Raw genomic sequence first — 20429 nt, 5'->3', positions numbered from 1 at the left:
AGCATGACCCTGCATCGGATCCTGCTGCAACGGTTGTGGTTCTTATCAGATTCTCGGACGAGGGAGGCGAGCAATCCCTTTATTTACTTGGTACTTCCGCACTCCGTACATACCCCGTAGGTGAACGCCCCACCGAGTGAGTGCCTGGCGTTCTTATCAGTCCAGTCGGGAAACCGCCCAGCGCCCTGAAGGTGACATTTTGGCTTTGCTCCTTCCTCGGATTGCGCGATACAAGTAGCAACAGGATATTTTCGCGTTTTCCTCGCTCTACCGCCACGGGGGGAAGCTGCTCTTTCTAACATGGACATGCAAGCCTCCCGTCGCCGAGGTCGTGTGGCCGGCCGTGACAAGCCGGCGCCGCTGGATCTCAGCCATCACTACTCTGCCGTCACCAAGCGGCGGTTTGCCTTCAAGCTCAAAGAATTATACAAGTTCTTTCAGATCCCGGGGATTCTGAACACGGCCGGCGGTTCGTGTGTTTCTATTCTGCCCATCGTTGTTCCAAGCACCCTGGCTCCTCGGACTCACTGAATTATACCTCAGGCCTTCCGCACGTCGACTACTTCCCTTTCGATACACTAGAAGCGCAAACAGCAAAGCCTGAGAGATGGACGCCGTCACCAAATCACCCCGGCGAGTCTGCAGCCTCGTCAACACCGTCGTCGTCGTCGTCATCACCCACGGATCCCGCAGCTCCCGCCCACATTTCGATCCCTAAGAGGTTGGATGAGAGCGACCCGCTGAAGAAGATCGACCTTGCGACGGTGCTCCAGTACGGACTCGCTGCAGGCTACCCGCCGCTGCTGTCGTGGGTGCGCCAATTCACGCGCGAGAATCTCCACCCCGACGCCCCTTACCAGGGCGGTCCCGAAGTGATTCTGACCTGCGGCTCGACCGACGGCTTCTCCAAGACACTGGACTTGTTCGTCGATCAGTGGACCGAGGGTGTCAACGACATCCGCGACCGGCCGGGCCTCCTCTGCGAGCCGTTTGTATACAGCAACATCCTCAGCCAGGCCCAGCCCCATGGCGTGCAAATTGTTCCCGTCAAGGCGGATGCGTCGGGCATGGCTGTCGATGGGCCAGGTGGGCTGGAAGATGTCCTGGCCAACTGGGATCCCGCCAAGGGAAAGCGGCCGCATCTGCTGTACACAGTCACGTAGGTTGAAGGCCACCCGCTGACTTCGCTTTGCTCGTCGCTGACATCCCAGACTTGGCCACAACCCCACGGGTATCGTCCTCTCAATGGAGCGGAGGAGGGAAATATACGCCCTCTGCAGCAAGTATGACGTGATCATCGTTGAGGATGAGCCTTACTGGTATCTGCAATTCCCCTCCGCAGCCATCGAAGAAGCCAAGTCCCGCGGCACCCCTGCTCCTCCGCCTCCCCCCGACCATCACCCCGGCCATTCCTCCTCCTCCTCCTCCTCCTCCTCCTCTAGCGGCTACCCCTTCATCGATTCGCTCGCCCCCTCTTTCGTCGCCATTGACACAGATGGTCGCGTCATCCGCCTGGACACCTTCTCCAAAACCGTCGCCCCCGGCTGCCGCCTCGGCTGGATCACCGCTCAGCCTGCCGTGATTGAGCGCTTTGAGCGCGTCACGGAGTGCACCACCGCACAGCCGTCGGGCTTCGTCCAGGGCCTCATCTCGGAGCTCGTCCTGGGCACCTCCAAGCAGAACCAGCTCGCCAAATCCGCCTTCTCCCGCCTCCTCTCCTCCTCCTCCCGCGACGACCGGGCCGCCGCCGCCGCCGCCGCCTTCACCGGCTGGGACACCTCGGGCTGGGTTCGCTGGCTCGAGGGCCTGCGTGGCGCCTACGAGCGGCGGATGGCGCGCATGTGCCGCATTCTCGACGCCGGCGCGACCCTTATCACCACCTCCCCCGTCGATCCCTCGCCGTCGGACGACGACTCGGAGTGGTCGCCCCTCGCCGTCTCCAAGACGACGCTCTACTCGTTCCGCTGGCCCCGCGGCGGCATGTTCATCTGGGTGCGCATGCACCTCGAGTCCCACCCGCTATGGATGGCGTCCGGTCCGAACCCCCGGTTCCCCGTCCTGGACGGCCCCGCGCTGGCGGCCGCCCTGATGGTGTACTTGACCACCAAGCCGTTCCTCGTGCTGGTTTCGCCCGGGTCCGTGTTCAGCGCCAATGACGAGATTCGGAAAGCCGAAGGGTGGGCGTACTATCGGATCTGTTTTGCCGCCGAGGCGGAGGAGAGGGTCGGACTAGCAGCCGAAAGGTTCGTTGAGGGCGTGAGGCGGTTCTGGGAGGTGACCGATGTGAAGCTGGTGGGGAAACTGCTCGAAGAGCTGGGCCGTAGCGGGCAGGTCGATGCGCTGGACGATGACGTATATGGGCTGCTGACTTCTCCGTGCCAGTTATAGCGTTGAGGCGAGGGAACTGGAGGTTGTGTTTGTTTTGCATGTATACGGGTTATGGCCATTCATGTGCTCGAAACTTCATTCTCATTTTGCAGTTCGTCGTCCCCCCTATTTCTTGTATTTTGCGGGAATGATGGGCGGGCCCAGCTCCCGCCTGATCTCGTCAAACTGCTCCAACCCGTTCTTCCACTTGCCCTTCTTCACCCGCTTCTTGCCGTGCATGGAGTAGTCACCCAAGAACTCGTCCAGCAGATTGTCAAAGTCATGCCGCGTCGGACCCTGCACCGTCGACATGGTCGATACCGCCGAGACTGACCTCATGTCGTCCATGTCGGCGTTGTACTCCTCCTCAAGTTTCTCAAAACGCGCATCCAGGATCCCCAGCTGCTCTGTCCTTACCAGAGACGACGACGTCATCGAGTACGTCGAAGGGTTCGTAAGGGCGCCCTTCCTCGCCTTCCTCCTGCCGCCGTTCGTCGTGGTCGTCCATATTGACGACTGCATCTCGGACGGCGCGGCCGCAGGCCGGGGTTTCTTACCCGCCTTCTGATCGTTCTTGAACTTCTTGAATTCCTCCATCCAATCATCCGACCCGGCATCCCCGGGCTCTCCCGGCTGCGCCTTACTCGCGTCGGTGGCCCGAGACGCCCCACCGTCCTCGGTCTCCCCCTTGTTCGCCTTCACCGTGCGGTCCGACTCCCACCCCTCATCGTCGTCTGCGAACTCGTCGTACGCCTCCTCGAACTCGTCCGGATCCAGCTCTTTGCCGTCCTTGGCCAGCTCCTTGAAGATGTCCTCGCTACCCTCCTCATCAACATACGCGTCGTCCTCGAGCGCCTCCAAGACTTCCCTCAACCGCGGGTCCATATCCGGCTGGAAGCCGGCGATCGCATCCGGCACGTCCTGCTGCGCCTGGTACGTCAGCGGCCGCAGGTTCTTGCTGGGCAGCAGGTCCTTGTCGAGCAGCTCTTCCGACTTGTTCTGCAGGTCCAGCTGACGGAGCGCGTCCTCGAGCGACTGCCCCTGCTTGCCCTTGCCCTTCTTCTTGTTGTTGGCGACGGGGTTCGCCTCGACAAAGACGGCCTCGCCCCCGCCCTGGCCCAGGTCCCGCAGGTGCTGCATGTAGTCGTACTCGGTGTCGTCAAAGTAGATGCCGTAGTTGGCCGCCTCGCCTTCGTTGTCGCGGATGCTGAGGGCTTCGGAGCCGAGGTCCGACGCCAGGTCGCTCAGCCCCTTGCCTTTGGACGGCTTGTTGGCCGGCTGCGTCGGGTTGAGCACCATGGCTGGTGCCGACTCGTCGTGGATGAGCGGGTCATTTTGGGGACGGTACACGAGCGTGAAGTGCGCCGCCGTCTTCTTGTCACTGCGGGGAGGAGTTAACGATCTCAGCTGGGCGAACGCTCAGAAATTTCATGATATTGAGGGGGTATTGCGTACATCCACTTTCCTTTCGGCATCTTGAGAACAAATTACACCAAGATTTGACGAGTGCTGTTGACGGTTGGCGGTGTTTGGGCGGTGACGAGAGAGCAAGGGAGTGGGAGCACTGACATCAGGGCACAACCTTCTCTCTGTACTGAAATCCGGAGCACTAGGGAAATTTTTGGTGGGGTTATTCTTACCGTTATCTTATCGATAGTGCGCAACTACCGCCCACCAGGGTCGCCGTATGATACACGTACTGTACGAATTACGGATTACATCCTTACGATACCCGACCTTTACTCTGCAGTCAACCCCCCCCCATTTAACAACTTCTATAGAATGTGAACTTGAGTTGTGTTAAGCAATGTTGACTAACTACTACACCTGCTCACATTTATCGCTTCGGGATGATGAGCGATGTCGTTACACACCATACATGCAGATGAGTGTCACGTGCGTAATTGTGGGCAAGGTGTGCCTGATGTACGTCCGTAGTTCCTCCACCCCCGAATACCGTTCGCAAATTTGCCCCTCTATTTATCAGCAATCTCTCCAAACGAACCCAAACCCCCCCCCCCCGGGCTCATTGCAGTAGAGGCTGGGCTTGTTACAACTTTACAATCAACCCAGCACTGCAGAAAGTGCCATTTGTTTTTATTTTCTTCTTATCTTCCTTTATCTTTTTCTTCTCCCTTTTGAATTAGAGCAATCCGACAGCCGAACGGCCCATTGCCCACCATGGTGCTCGCAAAGTCCAAGAAATCGGTCGGGCTCGGCAACCAACTGATGAAAGATCGGTTTGGTAAGGGCAAGGGCGCCGACCGGAAACGGGTTGGAGCCGTCACGCGCATCGACCACTCAACGGGCCAGGAGTACATCACGAACGATAGGGCGGAGGCAGGATGGGTCAAGATGCGCTCCGTCACCGAGCAAGGTGCCCTGGACGAGTTCTTGGCTACAGCCGAACTCGCGGGTATCGACTTTACGGCTGAGAAGACCAACAACGTCAGGATCATCCACACGGACCAGCGAAATCCGTACCTGCTTACCGCAGCTGAGGAGAGGGTGGTATTGGGGAAGCAGAAGGCACTCAAGTCCCGTCTTACGGTGCCGAGGAGACCGCACTGGGACGAGACGACAACACCCGAGGAGCTCGACCGCCTGGAGCGCGAGAGCTTTCTGCAATGGAGGAAGGGATTGGCAGAGTTGCAAGAGACGCAGGATTTGCTGATGACGCCGTTCGAACGCAACCTCGAGGTTTGGAGGCAGCTGTGGAGAGTCATCGAGCGGTCCGACGTGGTGGTGCAGATCGTGGATGCCAGGAATCCCCTCATGTTCCGGTCTGAAGATCTGGAAGCATACGTCAAGGACGTTGACCCCAAGAAGGAGAATCTCTTGCTCATCAACAAGGCCGACATGATGACGCTCACGCAAAGGAAAGCGTGGGCAAAATACCTGAAGAGCGCCGGTATTGCCTACCGGTTCTTTTCGGCCCATCTGGCCAAGGAGATGCTTGAGGCGCAGGCTTCCGAGAGCGAGGAAGAAGAAGAGGAAGAGGAAGAGGCTGGCCCAAGCAGCAGCGGAGCGCCGTTGAGGCCAGAGGAGGAGGCGAATGAAGAGAGCAGGGATGATGTAGGAGAAGAGGGCGCCCAACAAACGGAGGATGATGACGAGCTGGATACTCGGATCTTGACAGTCAGCGAGCTAGAGGAAATGCTTCTGCAGTACGCACCGAAAGACGCAGGTGAGTAATAGTTTTCCTTCTTCGTGTTCATGGACTTCGGCGCTGACTTTTGGCCAGGACCCGATCGGAAGCTGCAGGTCGGTCTCGTCGGCTACCCGAACGTCGGAAAGTCGTCGACGATCAACGCACTTATTGGAGCTCACAAGGTGTCGGTCTCTTCGACTCCGGGCAAAACGAAACACTTTCAGACCATCCACTACAGCGACAAGGTCATCCTGTGCGATTGTCCGGGTCTGGTTTTCCCCAACTTCGCCAGCACTAAGGCAGAGCTTGTCGTTAATGGTGTCCTCCCCATCGACCAGCTGCGTGAATACAGCGGGCCAGCCACCCTCGTCGCTCAACGGATACCGCGGGCATTCCTGGAAGCTACTTACGGCATCCAAATACGCACGCGGCCCCTTGAGGAAGGGGGCACCGGAATCCCCACCGGTGACGAGCTGCTCAGCGCGTACGCTCGCCATAGGGGCTTCATGACACAGGGCCTTGGTCAACCAGACCGGTCCCGGGCCGCGAGGTATATCCTCAAAGACTATGTCAACGGCAAGCTCCCCTATGTGACACCTCCTCCCGGCGTTGATGATGCCCAAGAGTTCAATCGTGAGCTTTACGACATTTCACATCTTCCGGCCAAGAGGCAGGCGGCCGTCACCGCGGCGATGGAGGAGTTGGCCGTGAACGGTGACGACAATGCGTCGCTTTTGTTTGACATGGTTCCCCTTCCTCAAGGCCCGAAGTCGGAGAAGCTGGACAAGGCCTTCTTCAAGGCCGGCCAGGGCAGCGCGGGCCACCTGTCGAGGCCGTTTAACTACAAGTACACACAGCAAGGCATGGCGGAGGCTGAAGGCAAGCAGTTGAGCGGACGGAAGCTCAGGACGATGATTGCTCTCGAGAAGGGGATTGACCCCAAGGATGTGCAGATGGCCTCGGGGAAGAAGCACTTCAAGGGTGGGCGGAAGGGAAGGGGAAAGAAGAGGGGTGACGTGGTGGATGGTGACGACTGATGCGACGCACTCTGTCAGATTTCAGCGTCGATTTCTAGTTACTCATCTTCGTAAGATGATATTTCGGTCAATTCGGGCGGTGGCGTTTAAAAAGTAGAGGGATCAATTGATTTGTTGCAACCTTGGTTCATAACGCCTTCCAACCGGAGAGAGAAGTGCGAAAGCCGCGAGCCGGGAACTCTCGGTCGCTGGGCTTTGCTTTACCACCAAATCGTGTATCACCTCGAAGACAAAGACGTAATAAGTAGAAACAAATTCAAGCCACATGGATTACAACACTCAAAAGTCAAACTTTGGAGGCAATCGAAGAACTACTATGTAGTCGAGAGCCTCGACTTCGCAGGAGTCAACCCTAACCCTTGTTGGGTCCGTGCATCTCGACCCGGAAAATTTCCCAGGGAAGTCTCATGCTTCGCAGATTTGGCCGAAGCTCCGTGTTGTCGGCGACATCAGTCCTCACCACGCATATCACCATGGCGAGCCTCCGCGGGCTGTCACGGCCGGCATGTAGCCTCCCTCTTTCCCAATTGACACGCCAGACATGCACGGCCGCGGCTGTGCGATGCGTGTCGTCACAGGCCGCCGAGGCCGCTGCGCCGGTCCTGGCCGAACTCGAAAACTCGACACTTAGCGCACCGCAATTGAGCGAGGAGGAGAAGAAGCAGTTTAGGCCATGGAAGCGTGCTGCCGATAGGAAATATCAGCTTCCAGGCTCGAGGTGAACAACAACCCTTTCGGGCCCCTCCTGCCACTTTCCCAGTCCGCTAATACAATGCCCACCTCTGCTAGGTATCAATACCATCCTCCAAAGTACAACCGCGGTCCCCTCCACCCGATCCAGTCCCCTCCCTCCTCGGACCCAGTGGCGCGTGACTTCGTCCCGGGCCCGTTCAACCTCCCGCGGCTCAAACAAACCTACCACTCGACCATCGCGCCGGACCTCATGACGCTCACCTACACGCACGTGCCGCCGGGCACACCGAAGGAGGAGACCCCCCAACGGCTGCGCGCCTGGGACGGGTCCTCCCCCTACCACAAGAACCGCCCGCTGCGCGGGCCCCGCGGCGGCGCGGTGCTCCGGGTGCTCGAGCGCGACATCACCTTCAACAACATACCCGAGATCCGCGAGATCACCATCGCCAGCAACGTGCCCGAGGCGGTGCAGGACCCGGACCACCTGCTGGTGGCGCGCAGCGTGCTGCTCGCCCTGACGGGGACGACGCCCGAGATCACAAAGGTCAAGTCCAACGTGGCGCAGTGGCGTATCAAGAAGGGTGACAAGGCCGGCGTGAAGACGACCATCACCGGGCACGCGGCATACGAGTTCTTGGACCGCTGTATCAACCTGGTGTTTCCGAGGATCAAGGATTGGAGGGGCATCCGGGGTGAGTCTTTCCATCCCTGAATATCCTGCCTAGAGGAGTGTCCGGGCGGTAGAGACGAGACGGCTTTGCTGACGGAAGGGTTCTTCTTGCTACAGCGACGACGGGTGACAGCGCCGGTAACCTTGCGTTTGGCCTCACGCCGGACGAGGTCAAGCTGTTCCCCGAGGTGGAGGCCAATTACTGGGTGAGTCGCGACAAGAGAGAGTGCCTGCACGCAGCGGAGTCTGGCTAACCACTACGCAGCTGTACCCGGCCAAGATGATGCCCGGCTGCAGGGTGTTCATCAAGACGACGGCCACCTCGGATAGACAAGCGCGGCTGCTGCTGCAGGCGTTTGGTGTGCCATTCTACGGGCCGGTCCGGGATTAGATTCGGATAGGTTCTACATGTAACAATACCAACTTGTGTATACTCGTAACTTCACCTTAGAGAGAGAGAGCAAGAGAGAGAGAACGTGGATCAATGCGAAGAATATCAACGGCCATTGTTTTGCCCATGTTTCTTTTGTATCCCTTTCCTTTTTTAAAACTTCATGAAAGCCCCCGCCCAGTTCATGTCTAAAATGCCGAAAAAAAAGGAGCCAGCCCCCATCCCAACGCCGACCATGCAGAGAAAACCACCCAGTCTATCCTATCCCTAATCCATCCGAATGTAGGGAAACTCCAAGAATCGCGGAAAAGAAAGTCTAATCTTTCCCGTTCACTTTCTCCTTCATCCAGTTGATCAGCGCATCCACGGCGTTCATGTCCGATGCGTCAATCTTCTCCCCCTTCCCGTGCGGCTCCAACTTCTCGGCCACGACATCCATAGCAGGCTGATAATTCCTGATCGCAGAGCTCAAGGCGTAGATGGCCTTCCTCCTCACCGCGACGTCCTCCGCCTCTTCCAGGGCCAGCCGCACCAGCGTCGGCACGCCGCCCATGGCGAGCAGGCGCTCCTGGCTGCGCACGTTGTTCTGCACGGCGGTGCCGACGCACCAGGCCGCCATGCGCCGCAGCTCGCGCTCCTCGTGCTCGAGCATCGAGAGCAGCGGCGTCCAGAGCGCCAGCGGCTCCAGGTTGTTGGCGTTGTCGAGCGACTCGATCAGCTGCTCGAAGTTGTCGAACGCGATCAGCTTGTTCTCCAGCGTCGCCTCCGCGTCCGTGATCACCTCCATGGCCGCCCGCATCAGCTCCGCCTCCGACGGCCCGCCGAAGAGGGCCGACAGGATCTCCGGGTTGAGGTTCGTCCCCGCCGGCGCGGTCCGGTTCGTGGTGGCGGCTTGGTCGGCGCCGGCGTGTGTTGTTACGGCGGCCGTGCCGTTGGCGCCGGACGACGGGGTTGAGTTTTCAATGCTCCATCGGAGGAGGTTGGTCAGGTTTTTGTCCATTTTCGAGTGCTTGCTCGGGTCTTTGCTTTCGTGACTGTGGGTGGCGGAAGCTTCGATTTTTTTTTTTTTTTGGGCTGGGTTAAGAACGCTGCGAATTTGATTTGTTGTTTCCTTCTTTTTTTGACCCAATTCAGATGAGATAGGACGAGTTGGACCAAATTACGACTTTTGTATTTCAAGTCCGTTGAAGGAAACTCGAATGTTTTAAGACTGTGTATTCAGGGTTGATATTGCTCGACCACCATTGCCTGCCGCGGCCCAAAACTGCTCAGTTCTGATGCTGTTTGGCTTTCGCGAATGTTCAGGAAAATTCCGTCCAGAAACAGCTAGCCTAGATGTCACGTGCTACTTCGTTCTCTGGGTCCTCAGCTGTGTTCAAGACCAGAGAATGGGATCTGGGAAAAATGAAAACTGTGATATAACGTTATAGGCGACCGAATAATCACACCTTGTACTTGGAAACCATCGGCCTATAAAAAGATACTGGTGCTCGGAAAAGACATCTCGTGATGTCGGGAGTGATGGGTCGAAATCGAGAGCTAGGTGGTCTGTGCTGTAATTTACCCCTCCAAAGCCAAGACGACTTGTAAGGCGGCCCCACTTGCCCCTCGTCGACGGGGTCTTTTTGTCAGGATGTTTTTTTTCCTGGAGGCTAGAGCTTCGAAAGAAGAAGGCTGAGCGAGATCAATTCATCAGATTCCTCATTTCGTAAGTCATCTGCATGGAAATATTAGCGACTTCGAGCAATTACAGTCCCTGTCGCGTTTGCTAGGGGCAATGCCGGCTCTTAATACGCCGGGAGATGGCGATATTTCGGATCGACTGGGCTTCTGTTCAAGGTGGAGCATGCCCCTGAGGTGATATCACTGCCTAGAGATGTACGTCAGCCCCTATTCTGCCAGCCCGGAATACGCTCCTGAAGACGAGGTCCCAACACGGCTCCCGAACGGCAAGCCACAATGTTCCGGCGGCATCATAGAGGCCGATCCGGGGCCAGGCTGCTATGAAACTCAAATGTATGGTTTGAATCGTGTTTCGGGTTCGACGGTTGCCCGAGAGCATACGTACCTCCTCGCCAGGCTGCCGGGACGAACACCAGGTCAACAGGACCACCTGAACGAGCAGAAATAACGGTGCCTGCTTGGCGAGATAGCTGACGGCGCCGTTGTTGTCTGTCCCCACGGCATTTCTACAACCATCTTGATGTTCGTTGAAACCTCTTGAGGAACCGGGGTAACGTCAGCTGCGGCCCGCTGACGGCCTTGAAGGTACACCACGCCAGAGGCTTCGTAGCGGACTCCGGCGCGTGGCAACGCCTTGCCAAGAGGTTTGATGGCTGGCGTCACTGCACCGTAACTGTCGTGCCACGTACTGTTAGGACCGTCGATAAGCCCGGGCATAGAAGTTTCACTGCCTATGGTATGCGGCGCGGTCATGCCTCCTCCAAGGACCCCATGGCGAGTCGCTTGCCGCTGCCTGGACCCCTAAAGAGTTGCCGCCCGCATCGGAATCTGTTTTCGAGCATAGGCTCCAGCCACAGCGAGTTGCGAAGCCTGTGGCCAACCTCCCGTTGAATCTGGCTTGTCAGCGTTCGAGCGGCAGGCGAATTTCCAACCCTCGCCCAATGAGGCAGCTTCGTCTGCCCCAACAACCCCCACCAGATCCCACACCGCCCAGCACCGCTGCTCTTGCTGCCCCACACAACTTCCCGCTTCATTGTGAGGACCACAGTACGTGGGGCGCAAGGACCCGAGCGCCTTCCTCCACCCTCGCGCACATATCCCCTCTCAACCCAAACGCCAACCCAAGCACTGACCTTAAATTCACTTCCCCTTTCCAACCTCGCGCCGCGACTCTAGCCATCTCTTTCTCCTGCCTCTGCTGCGGTGCTTCGCAACAGATACCATCATAACTCCCGCCGACAATCCGGGTCATCGCACGAGTTGATTAATTAATCTTTTTATTTTTTTCGCCTTTTCAGTGTATCAAAATGGAGGGTAAGTTGGCAACTTCTGGTCCCGGGAGCCCGACCTTCTCCTGGTCGAGCCCCATCAGTTTCCGTGCATTGCATCATCTCGAGCAGCTTGCTGACCGAGCTTCTGTTATGCAGAAGAAGTTGCTGCCCTCGTTATCGACAATGGGTAAGACGACACTCCCTACACCTCACCGACTTGGGGGACTGGCGGAGCACGGTCAGCGACGGCCCGCCTGTCCCGCCCCGCCCATCGCAGGGACAGACAATATCTTCAAATACGGGGTATTCGGAAAGACGAAGCTGACGTGGGACTAGCTCCGGCATGTGCAAGGCCGGTTTCGCCGGTGATGACGCGCCCCGTGCCGTTTTCCGTAAGTTTCACAGCCGCTCTCCGAGCCCGGACGGCGATGAGCCCAGATTCGGCAGCTCGTCTGAGAATGGCAGGCAGGCTAACAACGCGGTCTAGCGTCCATTGTCGGCCGTCCCCGCCACCATGGGTAGGCTTACCCCGACGTTTTCCACGGTAGTTCGGTCAGTGGACTAACTCGCCGCTAGCATCATGATCGGTATGGGGCAGAAGGACTCATATGTCGGTGATGAGGCGCAGTCCAAGCGTGGTATCCTGACGCTTCGCTACCCCATTGAACACGGTGTCGTCACCAACTGGGACGACATGGAGAAGATCTGGCACCACACCTTCTACAACGAGCTCCGTGTCGCCCCCGAGGAGCACCCCGTGCTGCTCACCGAGGCGCCCATCAACCCCAAGAGCAACCGCGAGAAGATGACCCAGATCGTCTTCGAGACGTTCAATGCCCCTGCCTTCTACGTCTCCATCCAGGCCGTCCTGTCGCTGTACGCCTCCGGTCGTACCACCGGTATCGTGCTCGACTCTGGTGATGGTGTTACCCACGTGGTGCCCATCTACGAGGGTTTCTCGCTCCCGCACGCCATTGCCCGTGTCGACATGGCGGGCCGTGACCTGACGGACTACCTGATGAAGATCCTGGCTGAGCGCGGCTACACCTTCTCGACCACGGCCGAGCGTGAAATTGTCCGTGACATCAAGGAGAAGCTCTGCTACGTCGCCCTCGACTTCGAGCAGGAGATCCAGACGGCGGCCCAGAGCTCCAGCTTGGAGAAGTCGTACGAGCTCCCCGACGGCCAGGTCATCACGATCGGCAACGAGCGCTTCCGTGCTCCTGAGGCTCTCTTCCAGCCCTCTGTCCTCGGCCTCGAGAGCGGCGGTATCCACGTCACCACCTTCAACTCGATCATGAAGTGCGATGTCGATGTCAGGAAGGACCTCTACGGCAACATTGTCATGGTGAGTCTGAACTTGGCAAAAGACCAAAAAAAAAAAAAAAAAAAAACCTTGGAAGATCGCTAACGCAGCGTTAGTCTGGTGGTACCACCATGTACCCTGGTCTCTCGGACCGTATGCAGAAGGAGATTACTGCTCTTGCTCCTTCGTCGATGAAGGTCAAGATCATTGCTCCTCCCGAGCGCAAGTACTCGGTCTGGATCGGTGGTTCCATTCTCGCGTCCCTGTCGACCTTCCAGCAGATGTGGATCTCGAAGCAGGAGTACGACGAGAGCGGCCCCTCGATCGTGCACCGCAAGTGCTTCTAAGGTAGGACTTCATGATGCGGTTCTGGATTTGTCGGTGTTGGTCCGTTGGCTCACGATGTGGGCAGCGCAGGACTCGGGCAGCTTTCCGGACCGTCGCGAGGCAGGGCTGGCCGGGCCACGGGAAACCTCGGCGTCGCGCATGTATCTCCCGGGCGAGTCTCATATCCTAAAAAAGTTCTGACGCTGGTCGGGGATTGGTGGGCATTTAGCATTCTCCGTTGGGCACATGTGGACGCACGGGGGTTGTTCTTTCCTGGGCGAGGGGGCGCGTGCGTGAGTCGGCGCGGACAAGTAGGCCAAGCTTGATGATAGATTCTGTTACTGTGCCAGCAGTGATTTTGCCTCGTTCGTAATTGGCCAATATTGGGATTCTTGCGTTAGAGAGAGCCTTTGGTTCCTGGCGAATGTTTTATTGAGGGCTCTTTCTCTTACACTTTTTGTGAGCCATTCATTTCCAGTGAAGCTCTGTTCTCCATCTGTTGTGCAGCTCCGTTTTCCCTTGAATATGGATCAGACCTTGTCCTCTTTGGTATTACCGCGTTCTATCGCTTGCCCTCTCTCCGAATCAGGTGCAGGCGGCGCTTGAGTCCCGGCCTGTACCTCCTCCTTCTTCTCCTCCCTGTCTTCAGACATATCTTCCCACTCCGCCTCCTCCGCTTCTTGCTCCTCCTCTTCTCCCGCTTCTTCGGCTTTCGAGCCCTCCTTCCCCTGAGCGGCAGCCAGCTTGCGATACTTGCGCCTCGCCTTCTTGGCCCTGCTCGCCGCGCGCTTCTTCTTCACCTCGGACACGATGGCGGCGCGGGACTGCGGGCCGTTGACGAGCTCGTCGAGCTTGAGCGCCAGCAGCTGGCGCGCAATCTTTCGGTTCTGCTCGCGCGAGCGGGTCGCTTGGGACTTGACCACGATGCCCGTGGGAATATGCTTGAGCTGGACGGCCGAGTTGGTTTTGTTCTACTCTCCTCTCCCACCCCGCTCCTCAACCTCATGGTTGGAGGAGGCGGTCAGGTGTCAGTCACATTAGGTTTTTTCTTTCTTTCTTTTCTTTCTTTTGTTTTGTATTACTTTCGAATTAGATCGGAAACGTTGGCGACGCAGGGATCGGGCGGTGGGGAGGGAGGACGGTGTGCAAGAAGAAGGGGGGGGGGGGGGATTGGAGGCGTACAATCTTTTGTCCGCCGGGACCGCTGCCCTTGAGAAAGGACTCCTCGATCTCGGACTCGGGCGGGGGTTTGGGGCGCGGAGGGAGCTGTTTCTTTTTGAGTGCTGCCGTCGTGGAGAAGGCGCGCCTCAGCTCGGGGATTGGAATTGGGGCCGGGCGGCCATGGTTGCTTCGTAGGAGGCCTGCGTGGCGGAAGAGGACAGGCAGACCGCAAAGACGCCGGAGCATGGCGTGGACTGCCCTCATGTCATGTCGTCGACCGAGCCGTTGGGAGTTTGTGTCTGTTGCTGTCTCAGTGCCCTTTGAAACATCGGAACGCAGCGGGCCTGCATGTGAGCCCGTGGCGAGGGTACGTACTATGTACTGTATGTATGTATGTACCCGTACGAAGTACATAAGTTACTCCGTACACTACTACTGTACCTGAGCTTACTCGGGTGCCAGTGGCCAATCATAGCGTTGCCCGACAGTTCCGTTCGGCAGGGGAAAGGCTCGCCTGCTCTGCGCCCCGACGGAAGGAGTACGGACGTCCTTCGAATTTCGATCGGTCCCTATCGCCCTGGCCTCGATCGCGATCGACAAACTTCAAACCGCGAACATCACCGCGGACGGAGTCGGACATTGCGCGGCCCCCCTAACGGTGCAACCACGAGCTGGAAATTAACAGATAGACACGGAACACGGCGTCTACCGCATCACTTGCCCACGACGACCCGCACGTTCAAGCACCAAGAAGAAGTCGTTCATCTCGATTGCCTCCCCCATCCCCAACAATAACACTCCTATTTTCTCCGCTTCCCGCGACAACCGGGCGCCCATCCACCATGGCCTCCCGACTCGAATCCTTCAGCAAGTGGCTGCAGCTCAAGATCTACCAGCTCGAGGTGACCATGAGCGTGTATATATACACGCCGATCGAGAAGTTCATATTTTGTACGCATTCATAATTTATCCTCCCAGACACGCATCCTCTAAATATCCTCCTCTCCCTCCTCCCCCCCTACTAACGTACAGCCAAACCTTAGAACGTTCACCATATAACGTCAATAGTACCAGCCACTACTAGAGCTAGAAATAGATACAAGCTAGGCTGATTAGGGAGAAGGGACGTTTCTTAGATCCCCCCCCCCAAAAAAAAATAAAAAAATAAAAAAAAAAAAACCAGAACCCACCCACCTTCCTTCTCTCTCGAAGCGCGCCGCTAAGACGACAACGGTCCAGACTCGGTCTTGTTCCTCCTCCTCTCGCTCACCTTCATCGCCTCGGTTCTGTACCTGCCCCAGCACGTGCAATTCATCATCAACCGCGCCTGGTTCTACATGCACGGCGACTCGTACGAATCGGCGGCCGCCGCCACCGCGGCCAAGGGCGCTGCTGTCGTCGGGCAGGCGCTGAGCTCGGTGGCCGGGACGACTGCCGCGGCCACGGCCGAGTCCCTAAAGGAGCTTTAAGCGTTCTCGAAGCGGCGGTTTCGGGGTGTGGGGGGCGCTGTTATTGTAAAGGCCTCTGCGTCTCGTTCCGGTGTCGGCCTGGAATGAGTGAGGGGGAAACGTGGATAATAGAGGAGGATGGTTTGGAACGACTGGCCGTGATGGGCTTAAAACACGACCGAATGTGGGCAAACCCACGGCTGGGTCAAGAGTTTTGACGATCTGGGTGTCTGGGTATTTGGAAAGCCACGGGCAGTGCGGCTGTGGAAGCAGGAAACTTTCTGCGTCCGGAGAGCCGGTAATAATGGTATGACGGATGTGTGGTATGAACAGGATGGCGTTCGGGATTGACTTGGGAGGGTAGCCTGCCCAGGCAGTTTAATAGATCTAATAATATGAGACACATGCACTTGGACAAGGCCAGCCTTGAATTAGCCGGTTGCTTATTTTTTACGCCCACCGGTCATTCTTCTATGCGCGTTTGTTCATTCGTCATTGACCCCTTTCCAGCAACCCCTTTTTTTTTTTACAGCGACGGGAACGAATATATCCTCAACGACCCGTCCTCGCCGGCGATGGCCAACTCTTTTCCCTTCTGCCCTTCCCTCGCCGGTCGCCACGCGAGCTGCATCACGGCCTTGGGCAAACAGAGCTCCTTCTTCACCTCGAGCGTGGATACGACTTCCACCTCCCCGCCGCCGCCGGCAACCCTGAGTGTCAGCACCGAAATCTTACCCGCCTCCGTGCCCACAGCAAGCAGAAGGGACCCGTCTTGCGTGGTCTCGGGCACGAAATCCAAAGCCGTGACGGGATGGTCCTCGGGGATCGCCTTGCCCAGCTCAAATATCCCCTCACTGCCTTCCTTCCGAACCCACACTTTGACCAATTTATCTCTGCCCGCGGTAGCAAACACCCTCCTTACCGGATCGCCATCCGAGCCAGCAGCGCCCAACGGCGCCCACGCAGCGTCCAGGATCATCCTCGCGTGGCCCTTGGGATTCGCCTGCACCAGCGCATACCCTCCTCCCCCGCTCCCTTCCTGTCCTTCCCCCTCCTTTCTTCCCCAAACTACCCATCCGCGGTCCCGGCCCACGCTGAGCAGGAAGCGATCGTCGGCAGAGAATCGCACCCTGGCGACGGTGAGGCTGTGCGCCTGCAGGGGCGGGCGCACCTCGGTCCACCGGCGCGTCTCAAACAAGCGGATGACCGCGTGGTTCACAGAGCTGGCCTTGCATGCGCTGGCGATGAGACTGCCGTCGTGGCTGGCGGCAAGGCACGATATCTCGTAGCCGTGGCCGTACAGCTTCTCGATTTCCGGCCAGAGTGTGTGGCGCGAGAGGGATTCCTCGAAGGGCGGGTGGCTGATGTCCAGAGCCGACGTCCGGACAAGGGTTGCCGGGTCCGGGGCGGTACGGTCTGCGGCTGTTCGATTGGAGGTTTCGTCCGTCATGGCGGGGAGAGAAGAAATGTCGGCGTCGTCGGGAATCGTGTCGACTGCTTTGTTGGAGAGGCCCAGGACCGGCATGTTGGCCGCGTCGGGGAGTGCGTCGTCGGCTTCGGGGGGTGCGGTGTTGGTGAGGCGGCTGAGCATGCGGGCGACGGCTTTCGGCTCGGTGAAGACGCGCAGGAGTTTCTCGTCGGCGCCCGAGACGAAAGAGGACGGCCCGAGAGGAGAGATGCAGTTGAGGTCGTAGCCGTGGATCTGAGGGCGCGACATCTCATGCCACGAGTTGGCCGGGTCGAGAGCCCACTCCGCGTGGAGGCGAGTGGTCTGGTCAGAGCTAGTCGAGAGGAGGTAGAGCCCGTCGCGGGACCACGAGATCCCTGTAACGGCGCGGGTGTGGCCCGATATGGCAAAGTTCTGCTTCCACACGTCCTCGGCGGTGTCGTAGTCCCACCGCCGCCAGCTGCCCGTGCGGCCGAGGGTGATGACGGTTGTACCCGATGGAGACCAGAGTCCAGTCCAAAACCCGCCAATGCTGCCCGTGGCGGTCGTTGCTCCCTTCTCTCTGCTAACCTCTCCCAGGCGGGCGACGGTCAGCCAGATGCCGGACTCAGGGTCTGGCTCCCAGAGCGAGAGGGAGTTGTCGGCTGAGGCGGACAGCAGCTGCAACCTGCCGTTGGCGGCACGAGCCCAGCGGGCGCTGTAGATCCAATCCTCGTGGCCGAGGAGGAGCGCTTCGAACATGATGCAGTATTGGACATCGCCAGCGCTGATCTTGTGGATTTTGTTCCCGGGCGTCGTCAGGGCGTCGGCCGAAAGGTCGAGACCTGCCGCGTTCAAGGCTGAAAGGACCGTGCCCTGATGAATACGCCAGAGCCGGATGTACTTGTCCTGGCTTGCTGATGCGAGGAGGATGTCGCTCCGCTCCTCGGGCTTCTCGCGGATGAAGTCGAGAGAGCGAACCCAGTTCTCATGGCCAGGTAGGGTTGCCTGCAGCGTGAACTCGGTTGCTGATGTGCCGCCCGCGATGGGGGCTGTGAAGATCTGGATGGCATTGGTAGTCCCGGCGACCGCCAGAATGAGGGCGCCATCCCCCCCTTGGAGCGTACTTAGCGCGACGGCGAGTGGGATGTACTTCTTGGTCGTCTTGATGGTCTGGGCAACGGTGACTTGGCCTGCCTCGAAAGCCCAGATCCTGATCGTGGCATCCGCGCCGCCCGTGACGAAGAGCCGTGCTGCAGCAGCGTTGTCGGATGCTGGGCCTTGAAGGGCGGCGATGCAGTTGATGGGTTCTGTGTGTTCTTGGACGGTTTGAACGCATGCGGCAGTCCTTGTCTCCGAGTCAATGGCCCAGAGACGGAGCTGCTTGTCGTCTCCGCCAGTCAACAAGTAGTCAACTTTTCCCCCTCCATCTCGAGGCAGGAACTTGACCGCGCGCACATGAGCAGTGTGTCCGCTGAGAATATGCGAGATGCCTCTTGCATCCTGGGTCCATCAGGATCAGCGAAATCATATCTCGTTATGAGTGTGAACGAAGGACTAAACGAGAACTTACAGTCGGGTCCCAAAGACACACATTCGTGTCGGATCCAAAAGCGACAAGTCCGTTCTCACCCCAATCGGCAGCGGCAGCATATCTGTTTGCACCTGCCGACAAGTAGCGACTAAACACGTCGGCCATGCTGTTGTCGCTCTTGCCCGTCCGCAGTTCTTCACTCATGGCTCATCGCGCAGGGGTGATGGACGAAGCATGATTGGTCGGCCTGGGTTGGGAAGAGTTTGGGGGCTTCTCCAGAAGAGAGCTGTAACTATTATTTCGTCACGAGTGTTTTGTTGTGCGTAGTTACTTCGTAGTGCTCTGTACGGAGGATGCATTACCAACTTGCGTGGTACTGTATGTAAGGTATGTAGTCCGTACATACATTACAGGCACACTGTTACCAGAACGCTATGTAATACGTACGCAGTAACGTTACAGTCATTCGGCATCCGTGCCCTCGTCAAGAGGGACCCAGTTTTATCCCAGAATTTCACTTGTGCTTCGCCCATAACGTTAACAATGTACGGATTACTGAACTTGTTCACTCTTCACACGCGAAAGTTCACAACTCGACTCTTGACAACTCACGAAACAAACCGGCCTGTCCGAAGCCTTTAGCAATTATGATCAAGATGTCTGGGGCTGCCGAATCTGCGACGATTCCCATCACGGTAGACTTCTCGTCAGTCATTTTGGGCTGTTTCAACCCCTCGCTTCCGCCGCAATTTTCAGGGCGCTTGTCACATCACACCTGCAAAAACGTTGGCTGAAACCTGAGCGGCTGACACTCCTGCACAGTGGCGGCCTCGAGATGCTCTTTGACAATCAGCGCCGGCATGCAGTCGCGCTTCCCGCCGTTGACCCCAGTGGGAAGCCCGCCACCGTCGCCTTCCTGATCGACTACCTCTGCAAGAATCTCATGAGGGATCCACGCGCCGAGTTGTTTGTCCTAGATAACCACATGTATGCCAGCCCCTCTCATGGCATCTTGTCTGACTTACACGTTGGCTGATCCTGGACAAGCCGCCCCGGAATCCTGGTCCTCATCAACGACGCTGACTGGGAGCTCGAGGGCGAGGAAGCCTACGAGATCCAGCCGCACGACAACATCCTGTTTGTCTCGACCCTCCACGGTGGCTGACCCAAGCGAGCGGGCCCCTGTCGCCATCCTGGGGGAGCAACGTGCTAGCGTCTTCGCGAACCGGGTACGTTTCCTACCGAAAATTGCGCTCCACTGCCGTGTCGTGTACAGCACCCGCTTCGTCTACTGTGCCTCCAAACCCACACAGTGTGCTGCGCGGATTGAATCCTGCTATGCCCTGGCTCGGATCCGAACGCACTCCTTCCCGGAAGCCCAACTGACGGTCACCTGACTTCACTGAGCTGCAAGCCAACACGTTGTGCAACCGCTGCCACGAGCATGGCTGTCTTTGTCTCGGAGCACGATGTCCTAATTGAAGACAGATGAACCGTTGCCGCCTCGCCGGTGACCCTTGGGCGTGCAGCTTACGGCCGTGCGGGCGCGGTCTGTAGTTGGTTATGTCAGTCACTATCCACCCTCAGTCCGGGGAGAAATGGATGATCGTCACGGGGAATATACAAGATGGTACACTAGGCTTTCTGGAGTGTAGTGTAGCGGCCGGCCCCCACCAATTCTCGGGACATTATACCCTGTGTATATGCACTCCGTACACGATAAAGGGAAGCAGGGACCTCGAACATCACGGGGCAGATGGGCCTCTTTTCCGTTATAAGGCATCTTCTGCGCATCGTTTGTACAGTCACACTGATGGTTCACCACTGGTCGATCTCGCCCAACAGACAAGTGAGACAGTGTCACCATATAATCCATACTCCATATGTTATGTGCCTTGTGTGTGTGCATTATGTCAAACAATGCGGGGATGCGAGCATCGAGATAAGACGGAGGAACCCGCGTC

The 20429-nt window shown here is 57.9% G+C and overlaps 11 protein-coding genes across 11 annotated transcripts; 6 read left to right on the top strand and 5 right to left on the bottom strand.

Moving 5' to 3' along the window:
• The first annotated feature begins 31 nt into the window (after positions 1-31).
• On the top strand, positions 32-2454 carry P884DRAFT_258831 (pyridoxal phosphate-dependent transferase). Its single transcript, XM_069441282.1, has 3 exons — positions 32-469; positions 544-1159; positions 1212-2454. The coding sequence occupies exons 1-3, from the start codon at positions 301-303 to the stop codon at positions 2386-2388; spliced, it is 1962 nt and encodes a 653-aa protein (XP_069298162.1). The 5' UTR covers positions 32-300; the 3' UTR covers positions 2389-2454.
• P884DRAFT_258830 (Low temperature viability protein) lies at positions 2455-3911 on the bottom strand. Its single transcript, XM_069441281.1, has 2 exons — positions 3823-3911; positions 2455-3748 (listed from the first exon to the last, which is right to left on the bottom strand). The coding sequence occupies exons 1-2, from the start codon at positions 3840-3842 to the stop codon at positions 2494-2496; spliced, it is 1275 nt and encodes a 424-aa protein (XP_069298161.1). The 5' UTR covers positions 3843-3911; the 3' UTR covers positions 2455-2493.
• Positions 3912-4379: 468 nt separating this feature from the next.
• On the top strand, positions 4380-6680 carry P884DRAFT_258829 (uncharacterized protein). The gene is made up of 2 exons (XM_069441280.1): positions 4380-5554; positions 5612-6680. Exons 1-2 carry the CDS (start codon positions 4549-4551, stop codon positions 6553-6555), a joined length of 1950 nt encoding a protein of 649 aa, XP_069298160.1. The 5' UTR covers positions 4380-4548; the 3' UTR covers positions 6556-6680.
• A 305-nt stretch (positions 6681-6985) lies between these two features.
• Positions 6986-8410, top strand: P884DRAFT_284566 (mitochondrial 54S ribosomal protein uL5m). The gene is made up of 4 exons (XM_069443722.1): positions 6986-7273; positions 7345-7940; positions 8036-8124; positions 8184-8410. Exons 1-4 carry the CDS (start codon positions 7029-7031, stop codon positions 8307-8309), a joined length of 1056 nt encoding a protein of 351 aa, XP_069298159.1. The 5' UTR covers positions 6986-7028; the 3' UTR covers positions 8310-8410.
• A 95-nt stretch (positions 8411-8505) lies between these two features.
• On the bottom strand, positions 8506-9788 carry P884DRAFT_258827 (nucleotide exchange factor Fes1-domain-containing protein). The gene has a single exon (XM_069441279.1). It carries the CDS (start codon positions 9307-9309, stop codon positions 8626-8628), a length of 684 nt encoding a protein of 227 aa, XP_069298158.1. The 5' UTR covers positions 9310-9788; the 3' UTR covers positions 8506-8625.
• A 490-nt stretch (positions 9789-10278) lies between these two features.
• Positions 10279-10785, bottom strand: P884DRAFT_130344 (uncharacterized protein). The gene has a single exon (XM_069437198.1). The coding sequence runs from the start codon at positions 10743-10745 to the stop codon at positions 10410-10412; it is 336 nt and encodes a 111-aa protein (XP_069298157.1). The 5' UTR covers positions 10746-10785; the 3' UTR covers positions 10279-10409.
• A 297-nt stretch (positions 10786-11082) lies between these two features.
• On the top strand, positions 11083-12917 carry P884DRAFT_258825 (actin; the record flags this gene model as incomplete). The annotated part of the gene is made up of 6 exons (XM_069441278.1): positions 11083-11306; positions 11420-11450; positions 11600-11655; positions 11751-11781; positions 11840-12611; positions 12686-12917. The coding sequence occupies exons 1-6, from the start codon at positions 11300-11302 to the stop codon at positions 12914-12916; spliced, it is 1128 nt and encodes a 375-aa protein (XP_069298156.1). The 5' UTR covers positions 11083-11299.
• A 417-nt stretch (positions 12918-13334) lies between these two features.
• On the bottom strand, positions 13335-14383 carry P884DRAFT_258824 (RF-1 domain-containing protein). Its single transcript, XM_069441277.1, has 2 exons — positions 14079-14383; positions 13335-13867 (listed from the first exon to the last, which is right to left on the bottom strand). The coding sequence occupies exons 1-2, from the start codon at positions 14319-14321 to the stop codon at positions 13427-13429; spliced, it is 684 nt and encodes a 227-aa protein (XP_069298155.1). The 5' UTR covers positions 14322-14383; the 3' UTR covers positions 13335-13426.
• A 152-nt stretch (positions 14384-14535) lies between these two features.
• P884DRAFT_329242 (uncharacterized protein) lies at positions 14536-15934 on the top strand. Its single transcript, XM_069445628.1, has 2 exons — positions 14536-15008; positions 15297-15934. The coding sequence occupies exons 1-2, from the start codon at positions 14900-14902 to the stop codon at positions 15524-15526; spliced, it is 339 nt and encodes a 112-aa protein (XP_069298154.1). The 5' UTR covers positions 14536-14899; the 3' UTR covers positions 15527-15934.
• Positions 15935-16031: 97 nt separating this feature from the next.
• P884DRAFT_277105 (WD40-repeat-containing domain protein) lies at positions 16032-18630 on the bottom strand (the record flags this gene model as incomplete). The annotated part of the gene is made up of 2 exons (XM_069443040.1): positions 16032-18434; positions 18505-18630. The coding sequence occupies 2 exons, from the start codon at positions 18628-18630 to the stop codon at positions 16032-16034; spliced, it is 2529 nt and encodes an 842-aa protein (XP_069298153.1).
• Positions 18631-19121: 491 nt separating this feature from the next.
• On the top strand, positions 19122-19630 carry P884DRAFT_299237 (ubiquitin-related modifier 1; the record flags this gene model as incomplete). Its single annotated transcript, XM_069444676.1, has 3 exons — positions 19122-19171; positions 19288-19452; positions 19513-19630. The coding sequence occupies 3 exons, from the start codon at positions 19122-19124 to the stop codon at positions 19628-19630; spliced, it is 333 nt and encodes a 110-aa protein (XP_069298152.1).
• Positions 19631-20429: the final 799 nt, after the last annotated feature.

This window comes from Thermothelomyces heterothallicus, assembly GCF_042370625.1.
Source record: "Thermothelomyces heterothallicus CBS 202.75 unplaced genomic scaffold P884_scaffold_9, whole genome shotgun sequence".
Taxonomy (NCBI): domain Eukaryota; kingdom Fungi; phylum Ascomycota; class Sordariomycetes; order Sordariales; family Chaetomiaceae; genus Thermothelomyces; species Thermothelomyces heterothallicus.
Note: the sequence above shows the minus strand (reverse complement) of the source record. Positions and strands in the feature narration are given on the sequence as shown.

Bases quoted from the DNA above. Each gene is read 5' to 3' on its own strand.
- P884DRAFT_258831 (XM_069441282.1), top strand. From the start codon at position 301: ATGGACATGCAAGCCTCCCGTCGCCGAGGTCGTGTGGCCGGCCGTGAC. The intron at 470-543 runs GTTCGTGTGTTT...ATTATACCTCAG, and splicing joins GATTCTGAACACGGCCGGCG to GCCTTCCGCACGTCGACTAC. The intron at 1,160-1,211 runs GTAGGTTGAAGG...CTGACATCCCAG, and splicing joins CATCTGCTGTACACAGTCAC to ACTTGGCCACAACCCCACGG.
- P884DRAFT_258830 (XM_069441281.1), bottom strand. From the start codon at position 3,842: ATGCCGAAAGGAAAGTGGAT. The intron at 3,749-3,822 runs GTACGCAATACC...TCCTCCCCGCAG, and splicing joins ATGCCGAAAGGAAAGTGGAT to TGACAAGAAGACGGCGGCGC.
- P884DRAFT_258829 (XM_069441280.1), top strand. From the start codon at position 4,549: ATGGTGCTCGCAAAGTCCAAGAAATCGGTCGGGCTCGGCAACCAACTG. The intron at 5,555-5,611 runs GTGAGTAATAGT...ACTTTTGGCCAG, and splicing joins GTACGCACCGAAAGACGCAG to GACCCGATCGGAAGCTGCAG.
- P884DRAFT_284566 (XM_069443722.1), top strand. From the start codon at position 7,029: ATGGCGAGCCTCCGCGGGCTGTCACGGCCGGCATGTAGCCTCCCTCTT. The intron at 7,274-7,344 runs GTGAACAACAAC...CACCTCTGCTAG, and splicing joins TATCAGCTTCCAGGCTCGAG to GTATCAATACCATCCTCCAA. The intron at 8,125-8,183 runs GTGAGTCGCGAC...ACCACTACGCAG, and splicing joins AGGTGGAGGCCAATTACTGG to CTGTACCCGGCCAAGATGAT.
- P884DRAFT_258827 (XM_069441279.1), bottom strand. From the start codon at position 9,309: ATGGACAAAAACCTGACCAACCTCCTCCGATGGAGCATTGAAAACTCA.
- P884DRAFT_130344 (XM_069437198.1), bottom strand. From the start codon at position 10,745: ATGACCGCGCCGCATACCATAGGCAGTGAAACTTCTATGCCCGGGCTT.
- P884DRAFT_258824 (XM_069441277.1), bottom strand. From the start codon at position 14,321: ATGAGGGCAGTCCACGCCATGCTCCGGCGTCTTTGCGGTCTGCCTGTC. The intron at 13,868-14,078 runs GTACGCCTCCAA...AGAGGAGAGTAG, and splicing joins GTCCCGGCGGACAAAAGATT to AACAAAACCAACTCGGCCGT.
- P884DRAFT_329242 (XM_069445628.1), top strand. From the start codon at position 14,900: ATGGCCTCCCGACTCGAATCCTTCAGCAAGTGGCTGCAGCTCAAGATC. The intron at 15,009-15,296 runs GTACGCATTCAT...ACAACGGTCCAG, and splicing joins GATCGAGAAGTTCATATTTT to ACTCGGTCTTGTTCCTCCTC.